This window comes from Phragmites australis, chromosome 1 (assembly GCF_958298935.1).
Source record: "Phragmites australis chromosome 1, lpPhrAust1.1, whole genome shotgun sequence".
Taxonomy (NCBI): Eukaryota; Viridiplantae; Streptophyta; class Magnoliopsida; order Poales; family Poaceae; genus Phragmites; species Phragmites australis.
The window spans coordinates 43,066,063-43,092,684 of record NC_084921.1 but is presented as its reverse complement, the minus strand read 5'-3'; the positions used below and the strand labels follow the sequence as shown (position 1 = coordinate 43,092,684).

At 42.5% G+C, this 26,622-nt stretch overlaps 3 protein-coding genes across 3 annotated transcripts; 1 reads left to right on the top strand and 2 right to left on the bottom strand.

The window, feature by feature from the left end:
* Nucleotides 1-464: 464 nt before the first annotated feature.
* On the bottom strand, nucleotides 465-5,848 carry LOC133920675 (MACPF domain-containing protein CAD1-like). The gene is made up of 6 exons (XM_062365274.1): nucleotides 5,304-5,848; nucleotides 4,893-5,131; nucleotides 4,568-4,763; nucleotides 3,955-4,138; nucleotides 3,346-3,509; nucleotides 465-1,231 (listed from the first exon to the last, which is right to left on the bottom strand). The coding sequence occupies exons 1-6, from the start codon at nucleotides 5,577-5,579 to the stop codon at nucleotides 629-631; spliced, it is 1,662 nt and encodes a 553-aa protein (XP_062221258.1). The 5' UTR covers nucleotides 5,580-5,848; the 3' UTR covers nucleotides 465-628.
* Nucleotides 5,849-13,910: 8,062 nt separating this feature from the next.
* On the bottom strand, nucleotides 13,911-16,100 carry LOC133885088 (protein HEADING DATE 3A-like). Its single transcript, XM_062324727.1, has 2 exons — nucleotides 15,491-16,100; nucleotides 13,911-14,788 (listed from the first exon to the last, which is right to left on the bottom strand). Exons 1-2 carry the CDS (start codon nucleotides 15,656-15,658, stop codon nucleotides 14,528-14,530), a joined length of 429 nt encoding a protein of 142 aa, XP_062180711.1. The 5' UTR covers nucleotides 15,659-16,100; the 3' UTR covers nucleotides 13,911-14,527.
* A 4,630-nt stretch (nucleotides 16,101-20,730) lies between these two features.
* On the top strand, nucleotides 20,731-25,095 carry LOC133920665 (integrin-linked protein kinase 1-like). Its single transcript, XM_062365264.1, has 12 exons — nucleotides 20,731-21,287; nucleotides 21,539-21,613; nucleotides 21,694-21,789; nucleotides 22,008-22,093; nucleotides 22,220-22,340; nucleotides 22,925-23,004; nucleotides 23,107-23,169; nucleotides 23,293-23,411; nucleotides 23,516-23,601; nucleotides 23,968-24,089; nucleotides 24,606-24,717; nucleotides 24,819-25,095. Exons 1-12 carry the CDS (start codon nucleotides 20,934-20,936, stop codon nucleotides 24,921-24,923), a joined length of 1,419 nt encoding a protein of 472 aa, XP_062221248.1. The 5' UTR covers nucleotides 20,731-20,933; the 3' UTR covers nucleotides 24,924-25,095.
* The last annotated feature ends 1,527 nt before the right edge of the window (nucleotides 25,096-26,622 follow it).

Here is a 26,622-nt window from a genome sequence, read left to right as displayed (position 1 = left end):
TGTGTTGTATTTCTTGATCCACACGGGCAGTATGATTGTTCAAATCAACCGTCGCGTCGAGTAATCAAGCAAAGCTTTCAGTGGCAGAACAAACTTGAAGAGGCCTATATTCCATATCAGCTATTGAACCTTAGAATTTTGCCAAACATCTGCAATAACCATACGCTGGCCATTTAGTCAGATTATCTGTGCTCCAAACTTCAACCATGCCATCCAAACGTGCAAGAGTTCACCCAGATGCACACCTTGCATCGAATTTGATGAACATCGCTGAACCGTTAGCACTCCGCCACAGATTATATTCTGCTGACGAATTTCAAAGGGCAAAACTCCAATGCAAAATTCATAAAATACATCATATTCCACTACCACAATGAGATGACTGCGGAAGAGATTACTTGAGGCCAGATCAAATACTTTTGAACTGGGCATAAACATCTTGATACTACTTTACTCATCGCATCAACAAGAAGCAGCATGAAGCTTTACTCATCGCATTAACAAGAAGAAGCATAGATCCACATCATGTTACATGGGGATGGAGAGCCATACACGAGGAACAAAAGAACAAATGCTATCTTTAAAAACGGTATCATAGTAGAGTGAATGAATGCTTTTAACATTTTGGTCAATAATTCAATAGGGAGTATTTTGCACGCACAACAATCCTTCCCTTCTCAACACCCAACTTAGCTCCCGTGACCAGCCAATGGCCAGGTGCATCTTGCGGACCCTTCAATGTCTCTGTCATGTCAACGATCTTCACGAGTTTAGCATTATCACTTGAGGATGATGAGGATTCATCTGTTTTATGAATTGAAGAACTTGATGGGCTGTGATCCCAAACTGATCTTCTAATTGTGCACCCAGGAACCTTGGAGAACAAGAGTTTAAGGTGGAGAACACTCTTTGCACCAAAATCCCACACTCCCAATTGTGCTCCCGTAACAATATAAACACCAGATAGGTCTGTAATATTTGTTTCAGTGTACTCTATGGGCGCGGTGCTGACATGAGCAAAATTCTTCCACTTGATTGTTTCAAACCATCGGCTATCCTGCTCTTCAGGGCCTTGCCATTTTGGAGGTCCGATTGTGATATGGGAATCCCAGTGAGGTAGGAATATTTTCGGTAATGAGCCAAGGTGCTGCAAATGAATGGACAGACGGTTCTGTTTGGCTCCTTCCAAGCACAGCCTGAGGCCAATGACCGGCCTACGTCCAACAGAGATCTGCATGTGTGGCATTTAAAGTTAGCACGTGTTACATTGCTCTGTGCAATTTATCATCTTAAATATTTATTTGGAGTTGTCAATGAAGCCCCCAAGCAAAGCAGTGCTCCCCTAATTTCTCTGTATTTTTTTAGGAGAAAAATTCTCTGTACTTTATCTACAGTGTGAGAAATTAAACTATACTTTATGTAGAAAATTGCAAGGGAGCCACAAAATGTAAATTTTGGTTGAGTAAAATGCACCATAAGTATAACAAGTTGCATGGTGTGTGCATCCAGGTCATATAACTTCAGGTTTTTAGGTTTGCTCAAATGGGTCAATAATCCCATTTAAGTAGTCCATGGCAGGTCAAAATCGCATACAGTGGCACATCCAAGGACACATGGCACTGTCTTAGCGTGCACATCATCCCCTTGACACTGCCCTCTCTCTTTCTTTCCCCAACTTTCCTATCTCTCCTCTCTCTCTATTTTGGCGGTGTTGACAAGTCCTAGCCAAGCTCTCTGTTCTGCCATTGCAGCAACAATGAAGAGAAAGAGACAGAAAAAAGACGGCTACCACAAACCACCACCTCTCAACTCTTCGGACTAACCGTCCCTGTCCCCACCGCCACATACACAGTCACCACTGCCATCATCTCCCACTCCTCATCACATTGCTTTCCTCACACGGACAACCTCCTCCCATCCTGTTGCCACGGCAGGCAGTGGCGGAGCCAGGGGGGCAGCAGGGGCCATGGCGCCCCTATGCTGGCAAAAACAATTTAGCCCCCGTGCATCTTCTATTGGTTTGTAGCGTGCTTGACATGGATAATGCAGCTCTGCTGCTTGCTTGCCTGTTGGGGATGGATGGGCAAAGCCACAAAGGGGCAGCCGCATGGGCTTGATGGGTCTAGCTTTGCTTGCGTTGCGGACTTGCAATACTAAAGCATCCCTTCTTGATTTCCTTTTCTACAAGAAATTACTAGTCAACAGCGCCGTGCGCCCGACCCTAACCCTATGTCCCTACTCAGACCACATCTGGCACCCACACAGACGCACGCATCAGCCAGCAAAGATGGTGTCTGTTTGTTAGGCAATGACAGCGAGGTGGCTGTCGGCGACAACACCAACACCTCGCCTCAGGAAACTAGGCTAGGAGTGAGCCAGTAAGGGCTTTCTTTCCTTTCCAAATTTTCTTCCCTACGCAACGCCTGACGAGGTGACAATTTCTTTGGTCGTTTGAGTCTTGCAGATACGGTGAGGCTTCTTATTTGAATCATACACTTATTGATGACTTTTATGCACTGAAGTCATGCGGAGTACAATTAATCATGAAAAAAGTTAGTTCTTCTATGTTTTTTTTCTATGTACCGTTTGCTTTTGTGTATCATGGAATTGTAACTTTTTATGTTATGACTTCGAGTACTTAATACATGCGTAAGTAATGAATGGTGGTAATTACAGTTGATCCTCATACTTGTTAACATTGTATACTACAATACGTTGATCGTGTTTGGGTGCAACCCCCTCCCCCACCCCCTATGTATAATTCCTGGCTCCGCCATCCACGGTGGGCTCCACCACGCTACTCGCCTGCCTTGCCACACTCTTCTACGTCGGGGAGGAGGCAGTGTGTCACATCGTAGCAGTGAGAGAATGAGGAACTGGAGAGAGATAGAAGGGGTTTAGGCATGAGAGAGATACTGAGGGATGAAGAGGGGTTTTTTTGAAAATATACGGAGCATTGGCCATGGTGGCAATCAACTAAGCACATTGTGTTCCAAGATATGCCATGGCAGTGGGATATTTGACCTGCCGTGCATCACTTGAACAAGATTAGAGACCCATTTGAGAAACAGTCATGTTATGTGACCTGAATACACCCACCTTGCAAGTTGTTGACCCTAGTGTGATTTACTTATTGTTGTTCTTCTATATGCAGCAGGACCCAGATCTACAGAAGCATATTGTTGTTCAGCTCGGTAGAAAAATGTTTTGACTTTAATTTTTGCCTCACACGCAGCCAATACAAGAAAAGATTTGGTGAGAGAAATTAAATTAAACTGTCTGGTGTAATATTTAGAGAAAGGAATGATCACACTCATGTGTTTAGATCTATGGGGTAGCCTTTACCTGTTCTGTGCTAATGAAGAGCTTTGGGCCCATCAAGCTAAACTGAAGCGACGGGCAGACAGGTTCCTTCCTCTGGTGACCAGCAATACCTGGTGGTACTGGAGCCCAAACAAATGGGACTTGGAAATCTAAGAAGTACTGCAACTCTTCAATTGGAGGTTTGTCTGGAGAACAGAACTTATCAAAACAGCATAATTGAAGAGATGTCACGTAATTTCTTCACATTATGTTGCAGCACGAAACAAGCTAGGCAAATATAAAACTCTCCAACAGAAGAAACATACAAACATATTTAAAGCATCAATTGCAGCTAGTGGGGATCATTTGTATAAGATAAGATTTCTCAACTATGTTATTTTTGTAAAACCTCACAGCTGTATTCGTTGTCATGTTACACTTCATGACTTTGAGGCAGAAGTGTGGATCATGAAAACATTACCCTTACTAAAACATTTTTGTCCAAACAGGTGCCTAACTACAAAGGGGATCTGGAAATATAATTCAATATAGTAGAACCAACAGTGAAAATGGCTCAGGGTATTAAAAATGTATATTTGAGATGGAAAATGTGCTGCATGAACAAAATAAATAACCAAAAGCTTGTCTTACATGTCAAATATAGATCAACTGCACGAGCAAGGTGCTTCTTTCCAGGTATATCATCGACAAGAGAGACAATTGGGAGAAATGTCATGCCTATGACATCTGGTGCTGAGGTGACAGTTCCTTTCCAATCACTAAAATTCTGAACAAGATCACAACCGCCTCTCCTTCTGAATATTACTGTCATATCCTGTGAAGGATTAAGTATCATTGTATTGATCGATGCTTACATATTACATATGCATGGGGAGCAGGTTCTTGTGGCAATTAATGATGCTTACTTACATAGACTAGTATATTTCCTTAGAAAGCTAACTACATTTAGCATCATACTACTATGCTATGCTATATGACCCTCCTCCAGCACACGTTCGACAATCCTGTTTTCGCCTCTGAATGCACATATGCTTTCACTGAGTGTAATTGTTCTTTCTTGATAACTAATATTTTACTAGAGATACTGCAAGTGTTCACAAAAAAAAAAAAGTTTGTACACACATAGTTGCATAATCATCCAGGCAAATCAGTCATGATAGGCATGAGAAGCTTCTATTATTAACCATCAGAAAAATCACTCTTGTTAAATTAAGATGGCAAGAGCAGTAAGGAATTTGCTAACCTTCTCACTGTAATTGATAGGAGTCGCATTTGACTTGTTCTCCACATCTGAGAATCTTTCCCTCCCAATTTCCCTCACATAATTTTTGAACTCCAGCTCTGACAATTGGGATGACGAATGCTGCTTTATGTATACTTCATCTTTACCACCAATCGTAACAGAAATAATAATATGGGTGCCATAATTCTCGATAAAGCTACAGAGAAGTGAAACAAGAGTGACCCTCAGCTAATAAGGTAAAGTACTAGGAAAACAATTATACAGAATGGGGAAACTGATAAATGGACCCTGGTAACAGTATCAAATAAGAAGATTACCTACTGACCTAGCCAATGCTGATGGATCCCAACTATATGGAATCGCGCGCTTAACGCTCTCAAGCAGAGTCAGTTCGGAACTCGTTATTTTCACTCTAAACAGAGGCACGGCGTAGCCATCAATCGCAAGGGCCTTCGTAGCTGCTGCGTCATTCTTCCAGGAACCAGTGAAGCTGAACAACGAGTTGAAGGAACCCAGCGGTACTGTCTCCAGCAAGTCTGACTTCCTGTTGAAATGCTCAGCCATCTACCAACAAACGCATCACGGTTAGATACGGCGAAGAGAACGGCCGCCAAGCTTAGAAGACTAGGATTCGCATCAGAAATTCACAACAAACAGAACAGAACACCGAACACGGTATGCAGCATACGCGCACATGATCCGATCGGAAGTTCCCAATCGGGAGCGTCCCCCTCACCTTCTGGAAGCTGAAGACAAAGGGCTCGTCCGCGGCACCGGTGGAGGAAGGGCGGATGCGCTCGGGGCTGCCGGGGTACTGCTCGACCACGACGTCAGGGGGCACCCCGAGGAGCACGCCGCCGCCGCCGAGGGGGAGGTCCCGCGCGTGGTCCCCGTCGAGCGCCACGAGCCTCCCGGCGCCCTTGCAGTAGAGCAGGCGATGGTCTCCCGCGGCGTCGAGGCCGCGCCCCACCGCCTGCAGCGCCGCCTCCAGGGCGGAGCCCGCGAGGCTCATGGCTGATGGGCCCGCCCCCTCCGCTCCTCGCTCCTCCTCCGCCTCAGGATTCGCGCGGATTACGAGAGGGGGAGACCGGCAGGAGGTTGGGGGCTGTCGCGACGGAAGCCTCTGACCGCCGCTGCTGCTGTTGATCGAGGAGAGAGAGACAGAGAGAGAGAGAGAGAGGGGGGACGGGACACGGTTTCTGGGGAGAACCGGAGGAAGGGAAGGCGACTCCGCTGCTGAGGTGGTTGGGTTTGTCTGGCGTTTCTTTTCTCCCTTTCTTCCTCAGTTGGTTTTGTTATGCTAGGTGCTATACTGTTGTTAATGGCTTTCAATGTTGTCATGCTAGACATTTCGAAGCATGCTTTCAATGTTGTCATGCTGTGTGTCTTTGAAAGGTGGTTTTGCTCTGTTTTGATAGAATGCATGGTATGGAACAGTAGGTTGACTTCTTGTTTTGGAATTTGGTCAAAAGGCTCACACCATGGTAAAATTTTCAAAAGTAGGGGGGAAAAAAATAAGGACTGTCCAGAGATTTTGGTGGTGCGATGAAACTAAAAATGAGTCCCATGAATAGAAACATTAAAAAATAATTAATATATAAATTGTAAAGATAATATTCGGTGCATTAAAAAATATTTGCGATAAACACTTAAAATATATAAAAAACAACACTCATCTCGAACATTTTCTAAAAATCATATTAAATAATTTCTTCTAACATTTCTAAATACAAAATCATTGATGATGATATCAACATCAAACTTATTCAGTAATTTCTTTTCAATACATAAAGTTGTCAAACTATTTAATTTTTTTTACTTATTCAGTAATTTCTTTTCAATACATAAAGTTGTCAAACTATTTAATTTTTTTAGATATTGTGGACCTCAAATAGTTTTTCAATAGTTTTAATTTCGAAAATCTTCTTTCAGTTGACGCCACAGTAACAGGCACGATAAATAAGATTTGATAAGTAATAAAAATATTAGGATAACTATTTGGCAATGTTAATTCTATAATTCTTAACTCAAATACTAGATCATTTAATGCAACATCATATGAATCATCTAGAGAGAAAATATTTATAAATTTAGCGCAACAATCTTTCAATTCAATATCATCCAATGAATGTAAAGTTGTCGAGCTCAGTAAAAATCCAAATATAGTTTTGAATGCTTGGAGTTTTTCAATGAAGTGTTTGCCATATCAATTATAAAAAAGTAATTAACTTCAAAAATCTTACCAGCTTATAAAATTTCTCCATTGTAATCAGTTTCATCAATTTTTTTAGCCTGATCAAAGGCTAAAGACTATGCACGATTACGTTACTACGGCGGCCCGTTGATTGAATTTAGCACTATTGTGCACTTGGGTTTTAGGGCCAAGGCGACCACTCTGCTTGCCCCCTCCAGGGCCAACCCTGCAAGGAGCCAAGGACTGTTAGGCCTTTTCTCTTGTCATTGTTACATGGTAGTCTTACGAGGCTAAGTTACTTGTGAAAAAGAAAGGCACTTCTTTCTCAAGTTTTTTATCACGTGGAGCTCCATTGCTAAAGCTAGTGTACAAATATGAATTTATTATTTCCTCACTCTATTTTTCTAAGATGTGTTTTGATATGAAAAGGTCCTTAAAAGTGGATTTTGATATTTATTTTCTCTTATAATATATTATGAATTGCTACAAAATCAACGTCATATACTAAAAGCACTTTAAAATGCAAATCTATTGATACAACTTTGTACACTAAATTGCATATAATTTGACTAATTATTGATTAAAACTTACAAATTTTGACCTTTTTAAATCAAATACGCTTTATAAATTTAGATGGAGGGAGTATATGTTTAGTTGGCACTTAAGACCGGAACGGTGTGCTAAATAATACTACTAACGCAAGTCCAAAATATAATTTTTTAGCTCTATGTTGACCAATTATTTATTTTTACCACGAATAGAGAATCGTGTAAATTGATACATAAAACCGATGTCAATGTATCAGTCTAAAAATACTTTCATAATATAGTAACATATAATTCTTTCATTCGAAATAGCATGCTTTGTACCGCAATCGCTAGTCAAAGTGTCAGTTTGGATTTGAGGACGTAATTAATTTGCACCTCTAGTCATGCGTTCAGTAGAGGTGATTAAGAAGGGTCGTTTGCATGCGATGAACTATGCAGAGAAATATACTAGGAGAAACAGGGTGTCGTTGCTTTTAGAAGTTAACTTGTATTGCTGATAGGTGTTCTCACAGTAAAATTTGAAAAACTAACTGCTGATTTCAGATAACGCATGTTATCATATTATAGACAATGTGTATTTATCGTTAACTTGTTCCATAAATACCATCCAGCACAAATTACAAAACTGGATTTCGATCCCTTTGAAATACGCATGTCGAACATGTATCGTCACCTATCGTCATCTAGGAGTGGTGGGAGCACGAAAACACGATACCTCTCTATGAAAGCGGAGTGTATAGGTAAGATCTACTGATATTTGGGTTTATGAACATGTCTGTTGGATTGTGTTATCGTCGAACACGAGTTTTTATAAATTTACTTCATAATTTAATTTTCTTTTGAGTGGTTACTTTTTAAGCTGATCTAGAAATGTAATTGTGGAAAAGGCTCACAATTTTCTTGAAAAAACAAATTGAAATTAGCTGAGCTCTATTGTACAATTACTGATCCTCATACAATTACTTGTGTAATTTTCTTTAATAAAATAAACACGGTGAGCCAAGCACTAAAACACTTGTGAAGGGGGAAAGAGCCCAATAGCAAAGCTCAGTAGTGAAGCTGAGCTTATCAGGATTTGATCCCCACATTGTATTCACTATTAACCTCTAATGAAGACCTAAGTAAAGAGAGCGCGGTGTTTAAAAAAAACACTAAACTCAGCTGCGCCACAAATCGCAGGTTCCCACTCCGCCCCCCTCCCCCGACTCCGATTCCCATCGACGCCCCGCCTCCCGGGTGGGGATCACGCTCACTGACATGTGGGGCCCGAGTCCGTATGTCAGCGGGCGTTAGGCATGTCAACAGAGAAAATTCCCGCGGGGAATGGGTACCTGACGGAGTCCCTGTCCCCGCTACCCAGAAATAAATATCATCAATTGATCTTGCAAGTAGGTGCTCAAAATAAGACCTCAACATCAAAAATTCACACAAGAAAAAAAACAAGATAACAATTAACAAGAGCATCAGTTCATCATAACATCACAATTCACACATATAGTTCTAGAGAGATTGAGAGAGCTACACCAACAAAGCAACAAGGCAATTATTCAGGTAGAAAGCAACAAGGCAACAAAAGCACATGCATTCTTGAGTCATGACTTCTTGTCCTCAGAACAGCTAGGAAGCAACAAGGCAACAAAAGCACATGCATTCTTGAGTCTTGACTTCTTGTCCTCAGAACAGCTAGGAAGCAACAAGGCAACAAAAGCACATGCATTCTTGACTTCTTATCCTCCTGAGACTCTCAACAAAGTGCAAGTCCCTGCATGCAGCAAAGTAGTTAAATATATAACAAGGAAATGAGTAAACATACATTTTGCTACTATAACAAAATATGAACATCACCTCATCTTTTCTGGGATCTCTTGAAGGCAACTCCAAAAGGTTTCAGGCTTATTATTATTATCATCATCTACAAAACACAATCACAAGATGACAACAATTACATTGCAACCATGACATTGAAAATTGAATGAATAGGAATTGTACAACATATATACCTTTGTACTTGTTGCGTATCCAATCTTGTGAACACATTAGCGCCTCCAAGATCTCTGGAGTGAGGCGGCTACGGTGCTCACTAAGAACCCTCCCACTAGTGCTAAATGCATATTCAGATGCAACAGTGCTGACTGGAATAGCAAATATGTCACGTGCTATCTTCCTCAATGTAGGATAACGTGTCACAGCCACCTTCCACCAATCTAGAATCTGAAAGTTCTCTGTTGCAATTAGAACCAACTCATCCTCCAAGTACCTATCTAGTTCAGATTTGACTCTTGTGATTGTTGGTCTTCTACTTGCAACACGTGCACTGATTGTAGATAATAAATCCGAATTGTCAAGTGGAGGAGCTGATGATTCTGTGTTATCCTCATCCTCTTCCACTTGGTACTCCTTCATCAAATTACATAGAGAGTCTCTAACTTCATTAACTTTCTCAATACACACTTCATTGGTCTGAACTAATATGGTCTAAAAAACCCAAGGAGATAGTCGGTCTTAAATCGAGGATCAAGAATAGTGGCTATTCCCATTGGTCCTTTAATGTCCTTCCAATATTTATCAAATTTGTCAATCATCTTATTTGACATTTTTTCTATAATAGGATTTGCACAAGCAGACCATTGCCTAATTTGCATTTTGGCCTCACAAATCTTAAGGAGCTGAATATTAGCAGTGACATAATTAGTTCCAGAAAACACAACAGTTATGTCATTGAACATCTTGAGCCTCTCAACCACCTCTCTAGCAAAAGTCCATTCTTCCTTACTTGGAGCACAATCATATAGTTTCTCAACACGTGTTGCACGGTTAAAAACCGCCACATAAGGTAAAGCAATACTAAGCATCTTGTATGTTGAATTCCACCGAGTTTTACAATCAAGACCTAACTTGTGTTCAATTGGGTCTTTGACATACTTAGCAATTTCTTCAAATTTTTCTACTCTTTTAGGTGTGACTGTCCAAAAGGCTACACTTTCACAAACTTTTGCAATTGCAGGTTGTATCATCTCTAAACCATCCTTCACAATCAAGTTAAGAATGTGGGCAGCACAACGCATATGTAATAGTTTCCCCTCCAACATGAGTTTTGTTTTACCAATCTTCTTGACAAGTTCAGGAATTACCGCATCATTTGTGGTGCAATTATCAAGAGTCACCGTCGAGATCTTCTCATCAATATTCCATTCAACCAAAGCTTCATACAACTCCTCCCAAATAACTTCAGCTGTATGTGGAGCAGGAACATATATGAACCTACATGATGGCAGCAAGAAATGCAATCAAATTTATGAATTAAAGTTGATGGTAGCAAGGAATTCAATCAAGAATCTAAATTACAATTCAATCAAGTTAATGGCAACAAGAATTTACCTCATGATAATGTTTCTAAGCGTCCAAGAGTCATCAATAAAATGAGCTGTAATAGCCATGTACCCTCTTCTTTGGTTTTCAGAGGTCCACATGTCTGTAGTAATAGACACTCTTGACTTAGCTCCTGCCATGTACTGTAGGGCCTTTTTCTTTTCTTCGTTATATGCATCAATAATGTCCTTCCTAAAATTACATCATAGAAACTTAGACAATATCCTTATATGTTGTCATAGATACATAAAAGTACTATTCTTACCTAATAGTGTTCCTAGTCACCATCTTGAATAATGGCTGAAGTGCACTCACAAACCTCCGAAAGCCAGTATGGTCAACAATACATAAAGGATACTCTTGTAGTATAATCATGGCAGCAAGCTCTTTTCTAGCTACTTCTGGATTAAATGTGTAATTTTTCACAGATATTTTCCCTCCCTCTTGAGAATTAAACCTCAAAGCTGATTGTGCTAGTGTCTTGTTCTCTCCCTTCAATTTGATTCTTCTCAATGTACATATCTTCAAATGATCATGAAGATGCTTCGTTCCATTCCTGCTTTTTCCTCCAAGCTGCTTGTGGCAATGAAGGCATTGAGCTTTAATTTCACCCAAGACTTTCACCTTCTTGAACTCCTTCCAAACAACAGAAGTAAGCTTTCTCTTTGTGCCAAAGTTCACATCTTCAGCCACATTCTCATTATCATCATCATCAATTTGTATTGGCTCTGAGTCATTAACAGAATGTGATTCTTGTTGGCTGCTACTCTCAGTACATGGACTTGACATGGTGATCTGACAAACAAAAGAAATAAGCATCAGGAATCAAATTGCAATACAGATCGACATAGCATCCATACAGATCGACCATACATAAATACAGAAATAAGCTACAAGATTGACAATAGCATCCATACAGATTAACCATACATACATATTGCAATACAGAAATAGGCTACAAAACATACATCAATACAAATTGCAATACAGATCGACCATAGAATCCAAGAATCAATAACAACCATATGCTAATTTGTTACTGAAAAGAGGGTTAGCGAGCTTCGAAATCGAACCCCATGGATTTCAACAAATGCACGCCGGAGGAGGTAGCTTCTGGGGAACTTGGGGCTCCTGCAATCGCAAGGCGGCTTTTCTTCCTCACGGCGGCACCTTTCCCAGCCAGATTTCGAAGCACCTTGCGCATGATGACAGGTGCAGGTGCAGCACCTTGCGCATCGAGGGGTACAACAGCGGTCGCCGCGTCGAGTGCTGTGTCGGTTGGAGCAGGTGGTGGCCGGTCCTTGCTAGCGTTCCTTCGCGTGGACCGCCCGACGTTGGTTAGTTACACAACGGCGCAGCGATACGACTCAAACTCGAATACAAAGGTACGAGGAGGACTGGGAAGGGGGAGCTCACTTCTCACCTTGCGTCGTCACCGTCGGAGCTCAACGGCGAGGAGGGCGAAGCCATGACAGAGTCGATCTGCTCCATCTGCAGCGGAACGGGTCGGACGGTGGCCAGGTGTGCCTCAATCTGCTTGCTGCCGTGCGTGCGCCGTGCGCGAGCTTGACGGCGGGACGGGTCGGACGGCGGCCAGGTGTGCCTCGATCTGCTTGCTGCCGTGCGTGCGTCGTGCGCGAGCTTGACAGCGGGATGATGAGCAGTGAGCGCGACGTTGGGGGTTGGGGCCGTGGGGCACAGGCCGCGCGCTGCCTGCTCGTGGCTCGTCCAGCGACTGGTGCGTGGCGTGCCGCTGCCCGCTGGGGCGCAGCCGTGCAGGGCCAGGCGCTGCCTTCGCGCTGGTGCCGCTGCCCGCTGGGGCGCTTGGGCGCAGGCGTGCCGCTGGGGGCCTGGCGGCGGCTGGCGCTGGCGCCTGGCGGCTGGGAGAGTGGGAGTGGGTGAGGAACTGAGGATGAGGATTGAGGATCTGTGCAGAACTGCAGACTGTGCTGGTGAGCCGTGAGCGGCGTGAGCCGGTGCCCGGTGAGTGGCCAGAAGCCCAGAACCGTCCAGTCGTCCAGAGGCCAGAGGCTTGGTCGCGGTAGCTTGAACGTGCGGCCCGAGTGGAGACTGGAGTGGGCCGGCTGACAGGAGGAGTGGAGGATCAGTAGGCCTAAAGATCAGCTACAGCCCACAGCTCACAGAACTTTTTTTGGGCTGAATCAATTAGGGTTACATAAGCCCAGATCAATACGGGGGCCCGTAGGGAAACGGGGACAGGGGCTGGGTAACCATCCCCGCCCCGCCATACCCGACAGAGGGGATTTTTTCCCGTTAAACTTCCTGTGAGGAAAAAAATGCTCCCATTCCCGTCCCCTAATAGAAGAATTCTCCGTCGGGGAACGGGGATCGAGGCCCGTTATGGAGCCCTCCTGTCGAAGCCGCTGTCCGTGTCCACCTATACACCGTTCACGCCACTGCTTCCACCATGCGTCTGCCTCCTCCTCCGTGCGGCGCGTGAGGTAGCGCCTTCAATATTCGTTGGATTTCGTATAATCTGGAAGCAGCAGCGCTTGGTGTTCGTTTTGGGTGAATTAGATGATGGTTTGGTGTTCCGATAGTATCAACACCGGGCTGCGTGACAATTCTAGTGCTTCCATTGATGCCAATGGATTTCAGGGATGGTTTAAGTTTTAGCAGAAGAAGAGATGGTACGTGTGTTCTGTTGAAGCTCGACGTGTGAACTGTTCCTCTCTTATCTTTTGTTGGGTAACAGAAGCAGGTGCCCACTGCTGCAATTTGGGTATCCTAGGTTAACTCATGAGTCACTGATATCTGAAATTGAAGGCTGGCTGCCATTGATAATTCTGTTATTTCTCTTCTTTGGCAACTGAAAAATGTCAAATGACCAATGAATCAATTTTTTTCTAGGTTAGCCTGCTCGGGACACGCTATGTACTTGCTCATTCAGATTTCTTAACTTGGGTCTTTATAGAACATATACTGAGAATAAAACTCTGGAGTGTTGTGGAAACAGTAGATGCTTTCCTCCTTGCAGGCAAATGGTTTTGTTTCATTCCCACTGGTTCAGCTGTAAGTTTGAATCATTTCATTCATATAATAAGAAGCATAATTTTCCCTACATAAAGATATGCTTAACTGCTAATTGATCAACTGCATTACATGGTTAAGAAAATGGTTGTAGCTTAATATATGAGCATAGTATAAAGTCTTGAACCACTTCATGCAAGTTAACACGGAACTAAATGATCTCTTTGCAGTGTAGTGTGAATGGAAGTTGCCACTAAATGACAGATACCAAAGTTTTGCTCCCTCACAGCCGCACTAGTGGAGATGATTGCAAATAGTTTCCATAGATGCGCCACCTGCTTTTCTTCCGAGTAAGCCAAACTATCACATTAGTAACGGTGTTTGGGGTTTTTAGTAAGTTTGTGTCACAATGACATTTTTCCGTCTCATCATCGAATACACAATTTTTCTGTACAACAATCTGTCAAGAAATTAAGGGGTTGTTTGGATCTTAGTTTTAAGCAAAGCTTGATTTCATAAACCAAACCAATTAAAACCTTGGTTTCTTGGACTAGACTAAACGAAGAATTACGACAATCTGTTTTCATGAAACTCACAGTTACGAGTTTTATGAAAAGCTACTTTTACCTATTCTCAGAAAATTTAAATTTAAACTGTATAGTAACAAAATGTAAATCTGTTTCTGTGGAACTCACAGCTATGAGTACACTGAATATTATTGATTTCTTCATATATATGCGATGGTAGTTAAAGCTATATATCGTGTTGCGTGTACAAATATTACAGTGCATTTGATACTATAATGCACATTATTTCGAATCTTTCACAATAGAAAGATCGTGCAATGGTCTACAGTCTTTATATTGTCCCTTCAGACCTTTCGGGTCTGAATCTTCTTCCGCCAGATCCTGCTTCCCTTTGACAGTTGAAATATGTGGCAGCCACAATGTCCAGGTGGTATTGACGTGCAAAGTTCCTGCAATTGAAGTTGTGTCGCATATCTGGTGCAAAAACGGCCCCCCTACCAAGCTGCCGGAACAGCACGAATACCATGCGGTGGATGCCAGATCTTGGTTCTGGTCTTTCGTAAAACATGAGCTCCTGACCTGCAAGAAGGCTCTAATATTATATCTATACTTAGAATTTAGTTGTACTTATTAAAAGTACTCCTGTTTTGTTTGATAGTTTCAACGATTCTCTTGTTCTGAGGTAATATGATTACTCATAAATTGTAATCCTATCTTAGGTAGGTTCTTGGTCCGTCATTTATGTTGTAGTTTTAAGGTCCCCATTTGTTTGCATAATTTCAGTTGTGATTTCAAAGATGACTGTTGACCTCTGGATAAACGGTAAAGTTGGAGACATGTAGAACATATTTATACTGAAGGTTGCAATATGAAGGTGTGCTTCTTTAATTGTTTAGCCTTATATAAGAGATCATAGTGTTAGAGTTGCCTGTACATGCTTTAGATCAGGAGTTGCCTGTACATGCTTTAGATCAGGAATTGTTTAGCCTTATATAAGAGATAAACATAAACGTAGTTATGTTTACGGATTCCATATCATATCGTCGTCCTCTCCAGGAAAGTTGGCATCATATAACATTCATTTTTGGTTCCATAATAACTAACAAGTGATATGTCGAAAAAAAAAACTACAAATGATAGGTCAGTTTCTGTTGATTAGAAGGCGGTCAACACATCTGAAAAAAAAAATGAAACAAGGGGTTGAGTTCAAACTTCTAAAAAAAAGTTAATGGAGTATATTGTCAACATATAAAACGTTTAGCATATGGTTCCATGAGATAGCATATATATCTTAGCTTACCAATGTGTAGAACACCCTAAGGTCAGTGCCACCAACATCAACTCTTGGCTTATTCACAACTGCAGATGGTTTCAGCTCGGCACCTGCCAGAAGTAGCCTGCTGTTGTAGGTAATTCTGAGGGGGGTCGTTGGTGTAAATGAATCCAACACATTGTATGACATGGGCCAGAACCAAGGGTTCTACAGCAGACATTTGTTGAACAAGGCTAACCTGTTACTGATCTTATCTGGCGGTTATTACCTTGCTCAATGTCGACTTGGAGAAGCCGGGTCCAAGCATGAACTTCTTATAAAGCGGGGACGGTGGTTGTCATGATCACCTTTTCCAAAGTTGAGATAAATTTCTCTTTGGATCTGATTGGCCTACTGCAAAGAGTATCTGATAGTTCTCTTTGGGCTGCAAAATGTTAATAGTTGCCTGTCATATATATCCAACACGAAAATTGATCACTACTTGTAAACATGTAGTTTACATGTTGAACATGACATTAACTAAAAAAGTGCTCTAGCATGATATAAAGTTCTATTTGGATCTGATAGTTTCATACAATATCATCTACAAAATTTTGTACTAGTAAAAAATGAAAGCAAAGAACGGTTTCTGTTTCTGTCCCCCCCCCCCCCCCCCCTCCATTTCCAAGGAATAAGCCGCTGCAGTCTTTGCTGTTGGCATGTGTTAGGAGGAGTTATTGGCTAGAATTCGAGTCCTATGTTGTTGAGAATTCTGTTTTTGTTCCAGGATTTTCAGATGAAAAAGGTTAAATTTGGTGTGTTTACCACATTTGCCCATCATACCTATTTTTCATGTGAACAGATCCAGAAAATGTCCATGGTCTCATGATCTGTATGATGTCTGGTAAAACATTTGCATCCACCAAACTAGTCACTGAATACTGATACTTGCCTACTGTGCATTGTTCTGTTGTTGAGCAGTTCTGTGTGTGTTTTCCTCAGCATTGTCCTAAGCTGGGGCAGCCAAAATGTGACATTACACAGGGGGCTCATCAAAGCTGCTCGGCATCTTTGTTCCTGTGGGCATTTCTTTTCGATAGGAATGGCTCGGCTTCCTCTTGCACCGTCACTCCCTCAGTGAAGCACCGAAGGTGCTCATCTTGCGCATCTTGGATCCATCTGTAAGTACTCTCAACTCTAAAGCCTCCACACGTTTCCCCCCTGCTTTGCCATGGCAGTTTCTAGCTCTCCATTGCTGCTACTGACGTGAGGTGTTGTGATCGCTGATACGAAGCTGTCGTTTTTCCAGGACAAATCAATTCAGAAAGCAGTAATGCTATCTTGCAACCTGTTGTTGGTGTCCTGAGCACGCAGCCTGTAAGTCATTGCTCTTTCTGCAAAAGTACTTCTATGTATTCTTCATCCATTCAAGTGTAGTTCAGTGTTGCGGAGGTTAATTCGGGTTGAAGGAGGCGGCTGGGATGACGGGGAGACACCTGGTCTCACATGTGCAATGCTGGGCGATTTGGTATTGTCTATCAGAGACGCAAATCCAAGCCAGCATCATCTACAGCAGCAACTTAAGAAAAGTTTGGAATCAAATTAGTAGATTCCTTAGTTATTATTTCTATATTTAGTTAGAAAAGATCTGTTTAGTTATTTTCTTGTTAGTTTGAAGGTTCCCTCAGTTATCACCTTTCATAAATAAATGTAATAGTCTATATATATACAGAGAGAGACAGGAGTATGTTCAGAGGTGGCAAGTAATAAAAAAAGTAGAGTTTAAAGTATCCTAACTAAATTGATCCAGTGAACAGGAAAGTCATGATCGCCGGTGTCCTACCTGGACCTTTGGTCGCCGGCCATATTACTTGATATTAGAGACCACCGATCCTGCCCCCTCCCCCTAGTAGATTTCTTAGTTATTATTTTTATGTTTAGTCGGAGAAAATTTGGTATTGTCTATTAGAGACGTAAATCCAAGCATGAATCATCTACAACAATAACTTGAGATAAGTTTGGAATTAAATTAGTAGATTTCTAAGTTATTATTTCTATGTTTAGTCGGAGAAGATTTGGTTAGTCATTTTCTTGTTAGTTTAAAGATTTTTTTAGTTATCACCTTTTATAAATAAATGTAATAGCCTATATATATAGGTGTATGTTCGGAGAGGCCAACAATAAAAAAAAAAGTAGAGTTTAAAGTATCTTAACTAAATTGATCCAGCGAACAGGAGAGTCCTGATCGCCAGTGTACTAGCTGTACCTCTGGTCGCCATATTAGATCGTGGAAGCGGCTGGTTCAGCGGGTACGCGCTTTCTGTTACGTGCTTTAGACTATGTTAGTCTCATGTTTCTCTTTGTTCGTCTTTGAAACTGTCGCTAGTATGTAGTTGTATCATTGTATGCCCCAAGCGAAGTCAACCAATATTTTTTTAGATAAATGATTGTATTTATTCTGGCCTCTACTGTAGCAGTTGCAGCTCGAAAATGTACGCGTGACTAGGTCAGCAATCTGATTGCTAATTGCTGCAATCAGCAATGGCCTTTCAGCTCTGGAGAGGGTAGCTAGCTAGATATGTGATCTCTCCAGGTTCAGGAGGCTGAAGGAGCGATGGCCCGTTCCGGAAAACATGACGAATTCCATGGGCGGCAGGCGCTTAAGGTGTAAAATGTCAATCGACTAATATTCCTGGTGAGATGCCCTTCCCGATTTAGTCCAGGGTATTGAAGACCATATATAGAGACACGCTCGTCTGTCAGGTTCTTTCCAAAATGAGCATAGGCATGTAGCCAACACATGTAGTTATCTTATCTGATATAATACGTAGTTGGAGACTTGCAGAGTACTTGTATAATATACTACCTGATTCCCGCCGCGCGCCGCCAAGACAATTAACTTTTTGTCATCCTTATTACTGGTGCACTTTTAAATATCATCATTACTAAAAACTTTGATAAAATACCACTGAATGGCAAGATAACTTGTATGTCCTTCCATGAGAGGCCAGAGAGCAGTCGTCGTATTGGCCGCGCCCCAGCCTCAGCCAGCGATGACACCTTCAATGAGCCCCGCCGTGTTGGCCGCTCTCTAGCCCCGGCTAACCTCTTTACCTCGACCGAGCCCATCTCCTCCCCCACCAGCGCACTACTGAGCTTGCCTAGCTCTGAGCCGTTGGTGAATCCCACCGTGCTCGACCTTCCCCTTCCCTCCAGCCTTCTCCCTCCTCTCCGGCTTCCTTCACTCCGGTCGGCCACCTCTTTCTCTCCCCGGCGGGTCAAATCCAGCTCTCCTCCACCGCCCTTACGGTCCCCCTCTTCGGCCATTTCCCTCCGCCGGTGAGCCCCCTCTCCCGATGCGCCTTCTCTCTCCCTTTGGTGGACAGCTACCACAGGGACGGCCCCGGTGCCACGCCTAGAGAGGAGCACGTGGCTCGCTCCATCGGTGTCCTCGGCACTGTCGGTGACGAAGGCCGTGGCCGCACCGGCGCCTACGCCAGAGTTGAGCTTGGCGAGCGCAAGGAGCTACGGGGCGAGGTCGAAAACGAGGAGCTTGCACGACGTCTGCACGACGACGAGGGAGTGGAGCACCACGAGCTCTTTGGACGCGAGCGCGCTCGTGCCGGAGAGGGGGAGGGCGAGGGGGGCGGCGCGCGTCCTCCCTCGACCAGAGAAGCGCGAGCATGTTTAGGAGGTGGTCACAGTGGTAGGTGAGGAAGAAGGGAAAGAAAGAAGAGGGAGGACAATTGAGTCAGTTTGTAGAAAAATATTTCTTTAAAAATATCGCCACATCAAGAAAAAATAATAATAAATCAACAATCCAATGAATCAATGATCCCAATAATACTTTATCAAAGTTTCTAGTAACAATAGTATTTAAGTCACCCCGCGCTCCGCTTAGCAGTGACGAAACCGAAGGCTTGACGTCATAGCAGTCCTTGTCCTGTCTCGACGCCTACAGGCAACAGCAACTACACCTAAAAGTGTTTTTCCTATCTGCCTTATAGTGACAGCATACTGCAGTTGCGATGTTTTGGTCGCTAACCGCTCTTACCTGTATACATCTCCAATATGTCTTTTTCTATTAGCACGAATATTCATCTTGTCTTGGCCACGTGTTTGATCTTCTCACCCTAATCCCTGTGAACCTAAGCTCTAGGCAGTCATGCCGCGCCTGCTGGCTTGAGAGTGACCTTTACAATGCAAAGTACCTACCTTGCTGCTGGTAAAGCATCAGCTATCATGCGATCACGTCATCCTTGAATTCGAGTTCAGATTTTTTTCCACCATTACGGAAGTATCTGAAATTCGACGCGAGTAAACTCGCTGTGAAATATACTTCATGATGTATACTTTTTAGATTTACGATGGTATTTCGTAAACGAAACGAGCGTTCTCGGGACCCTGTTGAATTCTAAAACACTCTAGAGCAGGATAACTTCGTCATGTATCTACAGGGGGCCATTAGTCCACTCAGGCACTCACAAGTCATGACTTGCAGCAAAAGTAATTAGCTCCCTAACGCATGTTTGGCAACCGATGGGAAGGCACTCACAAGTCATGACTTGCAGAATTTGATTTTTAGTTCCAATCCTTCGTGTGGCATACGAAAGGAATTAAGTGAGGGAATTAAAGAGAGAGTTATTTCTCATTGTATGATTAGTGGGTTTAGAAATGAGGAATCCCTCTGATTACAAATATATATTGTTTTAGCCTTCTCAACTATTCTTTAAATATAAGTTATTCTCGAATTTCTATGTATTTTTTTCTCTTTCGTTCCCGTCTTACTCTTATTTAATAAATACTACCACTCTCGTAAATAAATGAGTTATCTTTTCCAATATAGAATAAATGAAAGGGCAACAAGATCATTTATTCTACTTTCTTAATCCTTATGTACAAGTCTAAAACGATCTATATTTGTAATCGGAGGGAGTAAGTTACAACGATAGATAAAATATAATCATCTTTCATTATATACATAACTCGTATCCAATTACTATCCCTCCTCTGAAAAAAGATTTGTAAGAGTTTCCTCGCAAACTCTCATTCATCTCCCACAAAAACTCTCTCACAAAACAAGCAGAAAATTTTTAAGCTCTTTGTCCTAAACACCATTTCTCTCCTACAATTACCTTCAACCAACACACTAAACGCAACCTAAGAAAACGCATAGGCGGGAGCAGTCTGATACGCGGCATCCGAGCGAATCCCAGCGGGGCCCATCTGTCAGCCGCTCATCCGAGCTATATCCCGTGGCCGTTGTTTCAATTTCGGTTCATACCGGGGAGTTCGTTGGCCGCCTGTTGCCAGCTCAGCAGCCACACCCACCCACGCCATCCCTATCCCGGTGGTTACTCCAAGTTCCCCTCCCAAACCCCTCATCCGCTCCCCCGTCCCCTCTCCGCTCTGGTCAATTCACTCGCCAAAGTCTCCGTCCGATCCGATCTCCCAACCCGAACCCTAGAGTTGCCGAGCCGTCCCCATGGAGACGAAGCCTGTCGCGCCGGCAGCGGGGCCGCCGACTCCGCGGTTTAGGCTGGGGAGGCAGTCGTCGCTGGCGCCCGACCACGTTGAGGGCGGTGGTGCGGGCGCGGCGGAGGGGCCGGCGGAGGCTGAGACGAACGGCGTGATGCGCTTCCAGCTGATGTACCTGGCCCACGAGGGCAACGCGGAGGGGATCCGCGAGCTCCTCGACGGCGGCGCTGACCCCAACTTCCGCGACTCCGACGGCCGCACGGCGCTGCACATCGCCGCATGCGAGGGCCACCCCGACGTCGTCGAGCTACTCCTCCAGCGTGGCGCGGAGGCCGCCGTCGAGGACCAGTGGGGCAGCACGGTGCGGGCTGCTTAGCCTTTTGCTTCTGTTTTTGGTCCACTTGCTTACTTTGGTTGAGGACCGTAGAATTCATTTATTGGAGTAAGATTTGACTATAAAGTTGGAGTTTCAATGGGAAATTCAATACGTGTGCTTGATGCAATTGTAGGCTATGTTAATCACGTGGAACATGTATTCTAGATAATATTGTTTGTGCATATATGTTTTGTTGTGAATTGCTGCATTAGTTGAATGTTGCTACTATCTGGCAGCCATTGGCGGATGCGATGCATTACCAGAATCATGATGTGATCAAGATCTTGGAGAAGCATGGCTCCAAGCTTAAGGTACTTTGCTGTACGTGTGTTGCCTCTGCCTGATGTGCTGTTATGTTCAGGTGTTCTGAGCACTCGCTTCTTTCTTGAAGATTGCTCCTATGCATGTGAACAACGGTCGTGAAGTTCCCGAATACGAGATTGACCCAAATGAGCTTGATTTCACTAATTCCAGTAATATATCTAAGGTTTGTATATACCTTTCCCTTTCTTTCCTGTGAATCTTTGAATTGGTTGACTCTAGCGTTAAGCAGCATACCTTGGCAATTGGTTGACCCCACCAATCATATGCTATTGAACTCTTGATCTACTTTCTGTACCTACATTTTCAAAGCAGTTGAGTTTCTCCATCAGAATCTATTACTGTCAAAATTATTTTTCGTTATAGTTTCCATTTGCTTCTCAGGGTACATATAGGAAAGCAACATGGAGGGGCATTCCTGTTGCTGTTAAGAAGCTGGATGATGATCTAATTATGGACGAGAACAAAGTGTGGGTTGGTTCTATGGAGTTGTTAATTTTGTTTTTGGTCTATCTTGGCTTTGTTTCACTGAATTGTACCTTCCATCCCCAAAGCTGTATTTTCCTGACAGTTTTGATGGGTTTCTTCCATTGCAGGCAGGCATTCAGGGATGAGCTAGATGTGCTACAACTTATACGGCATCCAAATGTCGTGCAATTTTTGGGTGCTGTAACACAAAGCAGCCCAATGATGATTGTCATGGAATTTCTGCGCAAGGTTTGCCTTAAGGACACCATGCTTTTTAAAATCGGCATTATTCTGTGTATTTGAGAGGCCCATTTGATCAGTCGCTATATGAGCTAATGCGTTAGGCTAACCTTTCTAGTTGTGGATCCAGGCTTTCTTGTTATTGTAGCTATCTGGTCATGTATAGACATGAGTAGTAAATTGTTTCATTCTCAATTGACACTTCTAATCATTGTTTACCTTGTTTTAGCTGTTTCTTTTGTTCAGGCAGTATTTGTCCTACCGAGAATGTGGCAATGTGCAATCAGTCTTTACTTTGTTGTTTTAGCAGCTTCTTTCTTTGTGGCAATATTTGGGTACAATAGATCAGTGCAAGTTGGCAATGTGTATTTAATTCAATTTTGTGATATTTGTTCGGCTAAGATCAGATGTGATGTATGCTGACTTCTTCCTAACTACCAGCAATATTATTTCAACACTTCAGAAATGTCTAGCTTCATTAGCAACATATTTCTGTAACATGAAGCAAACTGCAAATATGCCTGCACATGAGTATCAAAGTGCATATCTTTAATTCATGAATTGATGAGAATTATCAAAATGTTTATTTCCAGGGTGATTTGCGCACTCACTTGAATAAGAAAGGAGCACTGGCCCCATCATATGCAGTGAAGTTTGCCCTTGATATTGCAAGGTCTGCCAGCCATAACCTGGATATGAGACAAACTCTATTGGAATTCTACCTTTTGTTGTTATAAAGTAAACCTAACTTGTGTCTCTTTGTGAAATGTAACAGAGGAATGAGTTACTTACATGAACATAAACCTCAAGCTATCATCCACCGTGACCTTGAGCCTTCGTGAGTACTTCATGTTATATTTTTACTGTAAAGCTTGCTTGCATCTTTACTGCACACCCCATGAGGTACTTTTAATGCCTGGTTTGGTAAAAGACTTTCTATGTCCATCGTGTAAGACAACAGAAACATATTGAGGGATGACACTGGACATCTGAAAGTGGCTGATTTTGATTTGTGTAAGATGCTAAAATGGAGAAGAAAGGTTAGAGAAGAGAAAGCAGTAACTTCTCCAGGCAATGCTTGTAAGCAAATTTTATTGTTGCTCATAATAAGTCTATGCTAAAATACTGCCCACCTTTGTTTGTTTGCCTTCTATGTGCACTGAAAATTGGTAAATATGCCACAGGTAGGTATGTGGCTCCAGAAGTTATGCGAAATGAAGAGTATGATACCAAAGTGGATGTCTTCTCATTCGCTTTGATACTTCAGGAGGTAAGTGTTGTTATATAGCACTGTGCATTTCTCTTTGTTTTCTTTTTCAAGAACACCTAGGAAGGACTAGGTATCTTTTTAATAAGAAAAAGGCACCCAAATCTGAGCCGAAGAAGATTTGAATCTCAGTGGTGGTGGTGCACACCCGCACATCGCACCGAGCTAGACTCGGTTGATAGTATTATGCATTTCTATTCTCTAGATGTGTTACTGTGTTGCTACCTACATATTTTGTATAGTATTGAGTATGTTACGCGGTTACACTGTTAGAACCTTTACACTATTGTTATAATTTCTCTAAACATAAGAAAAGCACTCAATCCTATTCCAACTGCTCCAACTATTGTACTCTTTTAACTTTTTCAGATGATTGAAGGATGTCTTCCTTATCATGATAAGAAAAATGGTGAAATTGAAAAGGCACACATTTCTAAAGAAAGGCCACCTTTTAGAGCTCCTCCAAAGCACTATGCTCACGGGTTAAGAGAGTAAGCATTTATCCTCTCTCTCTCTTTATGTATTTTAATTTCATTAGAGCATCAGTATGTTTTTTTTTTTCATTTTGAATTTCTAGCAAACACGCTTAGGGCCTGTTTGTTTGGGCTTCTGCTTCTCAGAAGCCGAAGCCCAAATACGGGGTTGCTGAAAAATGGTTTCTGGAGAAGCGAAAAGTCTACTTATGAGGAAATGAATTAGAAGTTGAGAAGCTGATTGAGAAGAGCTTTTTTGGCTTTTAGTGCATTGATAAGTTAAAAATTGGTTGTACAAGTCAACAGTTAAAATCCAAAAACAGTTTTTCAAAAAAGAAAAAATCGGTTTTTCAGCTAGAAGCAAAAAGCAGAATGTCAAACAAACATGCCCTTATGCTGGTTGTGTTCCATCTAACTATTTGGGTGTGTGAATTTTAATATGTACTATTTCCTCCATACGCCATTATGGATAATGGCTTAACTTTGTCTATTTGAACCTGACTTGCTTGTCTGTCGACTTTGACACTAATACAGGCTGATTGAGCAGTGCTGGAGTGAAAATCCTGCGAACAGGCCTGATTTTAGAGTAATCATCAATCGGTTGTCTGCTATCCAAAATGAAATAGCTCAAAGAAACCGTTGGAAGGTAACAGTTAATGTCTTTCCGTTGTATTGTGAGTGTTCTTTCATAGCAGAAGATAGGTTGTTCTAGCAAAAGATGTTCTTATGTTGGTTGTGTTTGAACAGGTAAAACCACTCAAATGTTTCCTGAGCTTCGAAGGAATGTGGAAGAAAGATCGCAATGAGGGAAGCACCACCCGTTCATCACGTTCGTCGCGATCCAATTTTTAACCACAAGCCTGAGTTGCTGATTTCGTTTGGAGGATCATGAATTCATGATTGATGGAACATCAACTCACTGTATATCAAATCGCCGTGTTCTAAACTCTCTAGAAAGAACAGTTTTTGTAAGAACCATTTAAATAATATTCTAATTAATCAACAAGAGGATCATTATTTATAATCACAACCTCGATGATTAACCAGAATATCATCCCAGTAGTCTTGGCACGTGTTTTGTGTCCAAAATCGTAACATATGACTTCTAACAATTAGCATCACAACATAGCTTAAGAAAGAGTAAGTAATTAATATTTATATTACAAGTTCTTAATCATGTAATCATTTTAACAATTTACATCAAAACATTGGAGTCGTCTTCGACCACGGTCGTCTCCCGCTCTGGCTCTTTGTTCGCTAAACAAGAACGCATGCAATGATGAGCATGAATGAATGCAACAAGATATACCACAATAGTAAACAACATGTTAGAAGTATAGGACATGCGAATCAATGCAATACTAAACGATCTAAACGAAATCTGGAAAAATAACAGCCATCCAGAGTATCTGGATTGGTTCGGAGTATCCGGGTTCGGACCCTCCCGGTGAACCTCCGGAAGAGGTGATCTGTTATAGCCTTCTACTTGTCTGACCCGAAGTATCTGGGTGAATCAGGAATATCCGGGTTCCGGAGCCTCTGGGTCATCCTCCGGTGAAGGCTCTCGGTTAGCCACTATTCTAACTTAATCCGGAACCTCCGGGCTGGTCTGGACTATCCGGGCTGTGCCGGACACTCCGGGTGAGGCTTCGGGAGAGGCTCTCGGTTATTCGTTATCGTAACTACCCGGAATCTACGGGCTTACTCGGATTATCAGGGTGATACAGACTTGGGTTCTTCTACAACTTTTCCCCTCACGTGATTTGACTCACTTTACAAATCTGTGCTTAAAAAACGCGTATATGCCATATCCAAATGATTCTAAACCCATCTTGCACTCTAAACCCTAACTAATTTTTAACACAATTCGACTGACGATTTCTGCTGAACCCGGAGTATCCGGGTGAGGCCGAAATATCCGGGTCAGCCTAAAAAACTGCTCTCGAGTGGATTTTTGGGTCAATTCGAGTTGCGATCTTTTCCAAACATAAAGGGAACATGTTAGGGATAGTCCAAGGGTCCTGAAATTTACTCATCAACTAGCAACACGTCTTTAGAGTTCATATTCGTTCAAAACTCCATTTTTGCTCCAAAAAGCTCAAGAACTTCAAGAACGTCAAGAACTACTCGATTCTTCCACGAAAACGAAAATGGATTGGATAGATGAGCAGCTCATGAGCTAGAGAATGCAATGGTACCACATGTATATCTTAAATCCATCTCTTGTGGGCGGATTTGAGGGAGGAATGAAGAGAGCTTGAGAGCGGAGTGAGAGGGAGGGGGCTGCTGCAGCTGCTGGCTACACGGTGGGGGCTTGTGGAGTGAGGGAGGAGAGAGAGAGAGAGCAAGTGGGGTTGCCCACTTGAGTGGTTGGGATGGTGAGGTCACTTGTGGGGCCCACATGTTAGAGAAACAAAGTATTTTCAATGCGATTTTTATTATTTTCTCTTCCAAAATTCTTCTCTCCAAATGATTTTAAACAAATTACTCTAATGTTCCAAAATAATTCCCCTTTAATTTAATTATGATGCTAATAACACATGATTAAGCT

Excerpts from the sequence above, each read along its gene's own strand:
- LOC133920675 (XM_062365274.1), bottom strand. The coding sequence starts at position 5,579 with ATGAGCCTCGCGGGCTCCGCCCTGGAGGCGGCGCTGCAGGCGGTGGGG. Across the intron at positions 5,132-5,303 it reads TTGTCTTCAGCTTCCAGAAG|ATGGCTGAGCATTTCAACAG; the intron begins GTGAGGGGGACG and ends GTTTGTTGGTAG. Across the intron at positions 3,510-3,954 it reads AGTTGATCTATATTTGACAT|ACAAACCTCCAATTGAAGAG; the intron begins GTAAGACAAGCT and ends TCTGTTCTCCAG.
- LOC133885088 (XM_062324727.1), bottom strand. The coding sequence starts at position 15,658 with ATGTCATACAATGTGTTGGATTCATTTACACCAACGACCCCCCTCAGA. Across the intron at positions 14,789-15,490 it reads TGTTCTACACATTGGTAAGC|AGCCTTCTTGCAGGTCAGGA; the intron begins TAAGATATATAT and ends ATATAATATTAG.
- LOC133920665 (XM_062365264.1), top strand. The coding sequence starts at position 20,934 with ATGGAGACGAAGCCTGTCGCGCCGGCAGCGGGGCCGCCGACTCCGCGG. Across the intron at positions 23,412-23,515 it reads AACTTCTCCAGGCAATGCTT|GTAGGTATGTGGCTCCAGAA; the intron begins GTAAGCAAATTT and ends AATATGCCACAG. Across the intron at positions 24,718-24,818 it reads CTCAAAGAAACCGTTGGAAG|GTAAAACCACTCAAATGTTT; the intron begins GTAACAGTTAAT and ends GTGTTTGAACAG.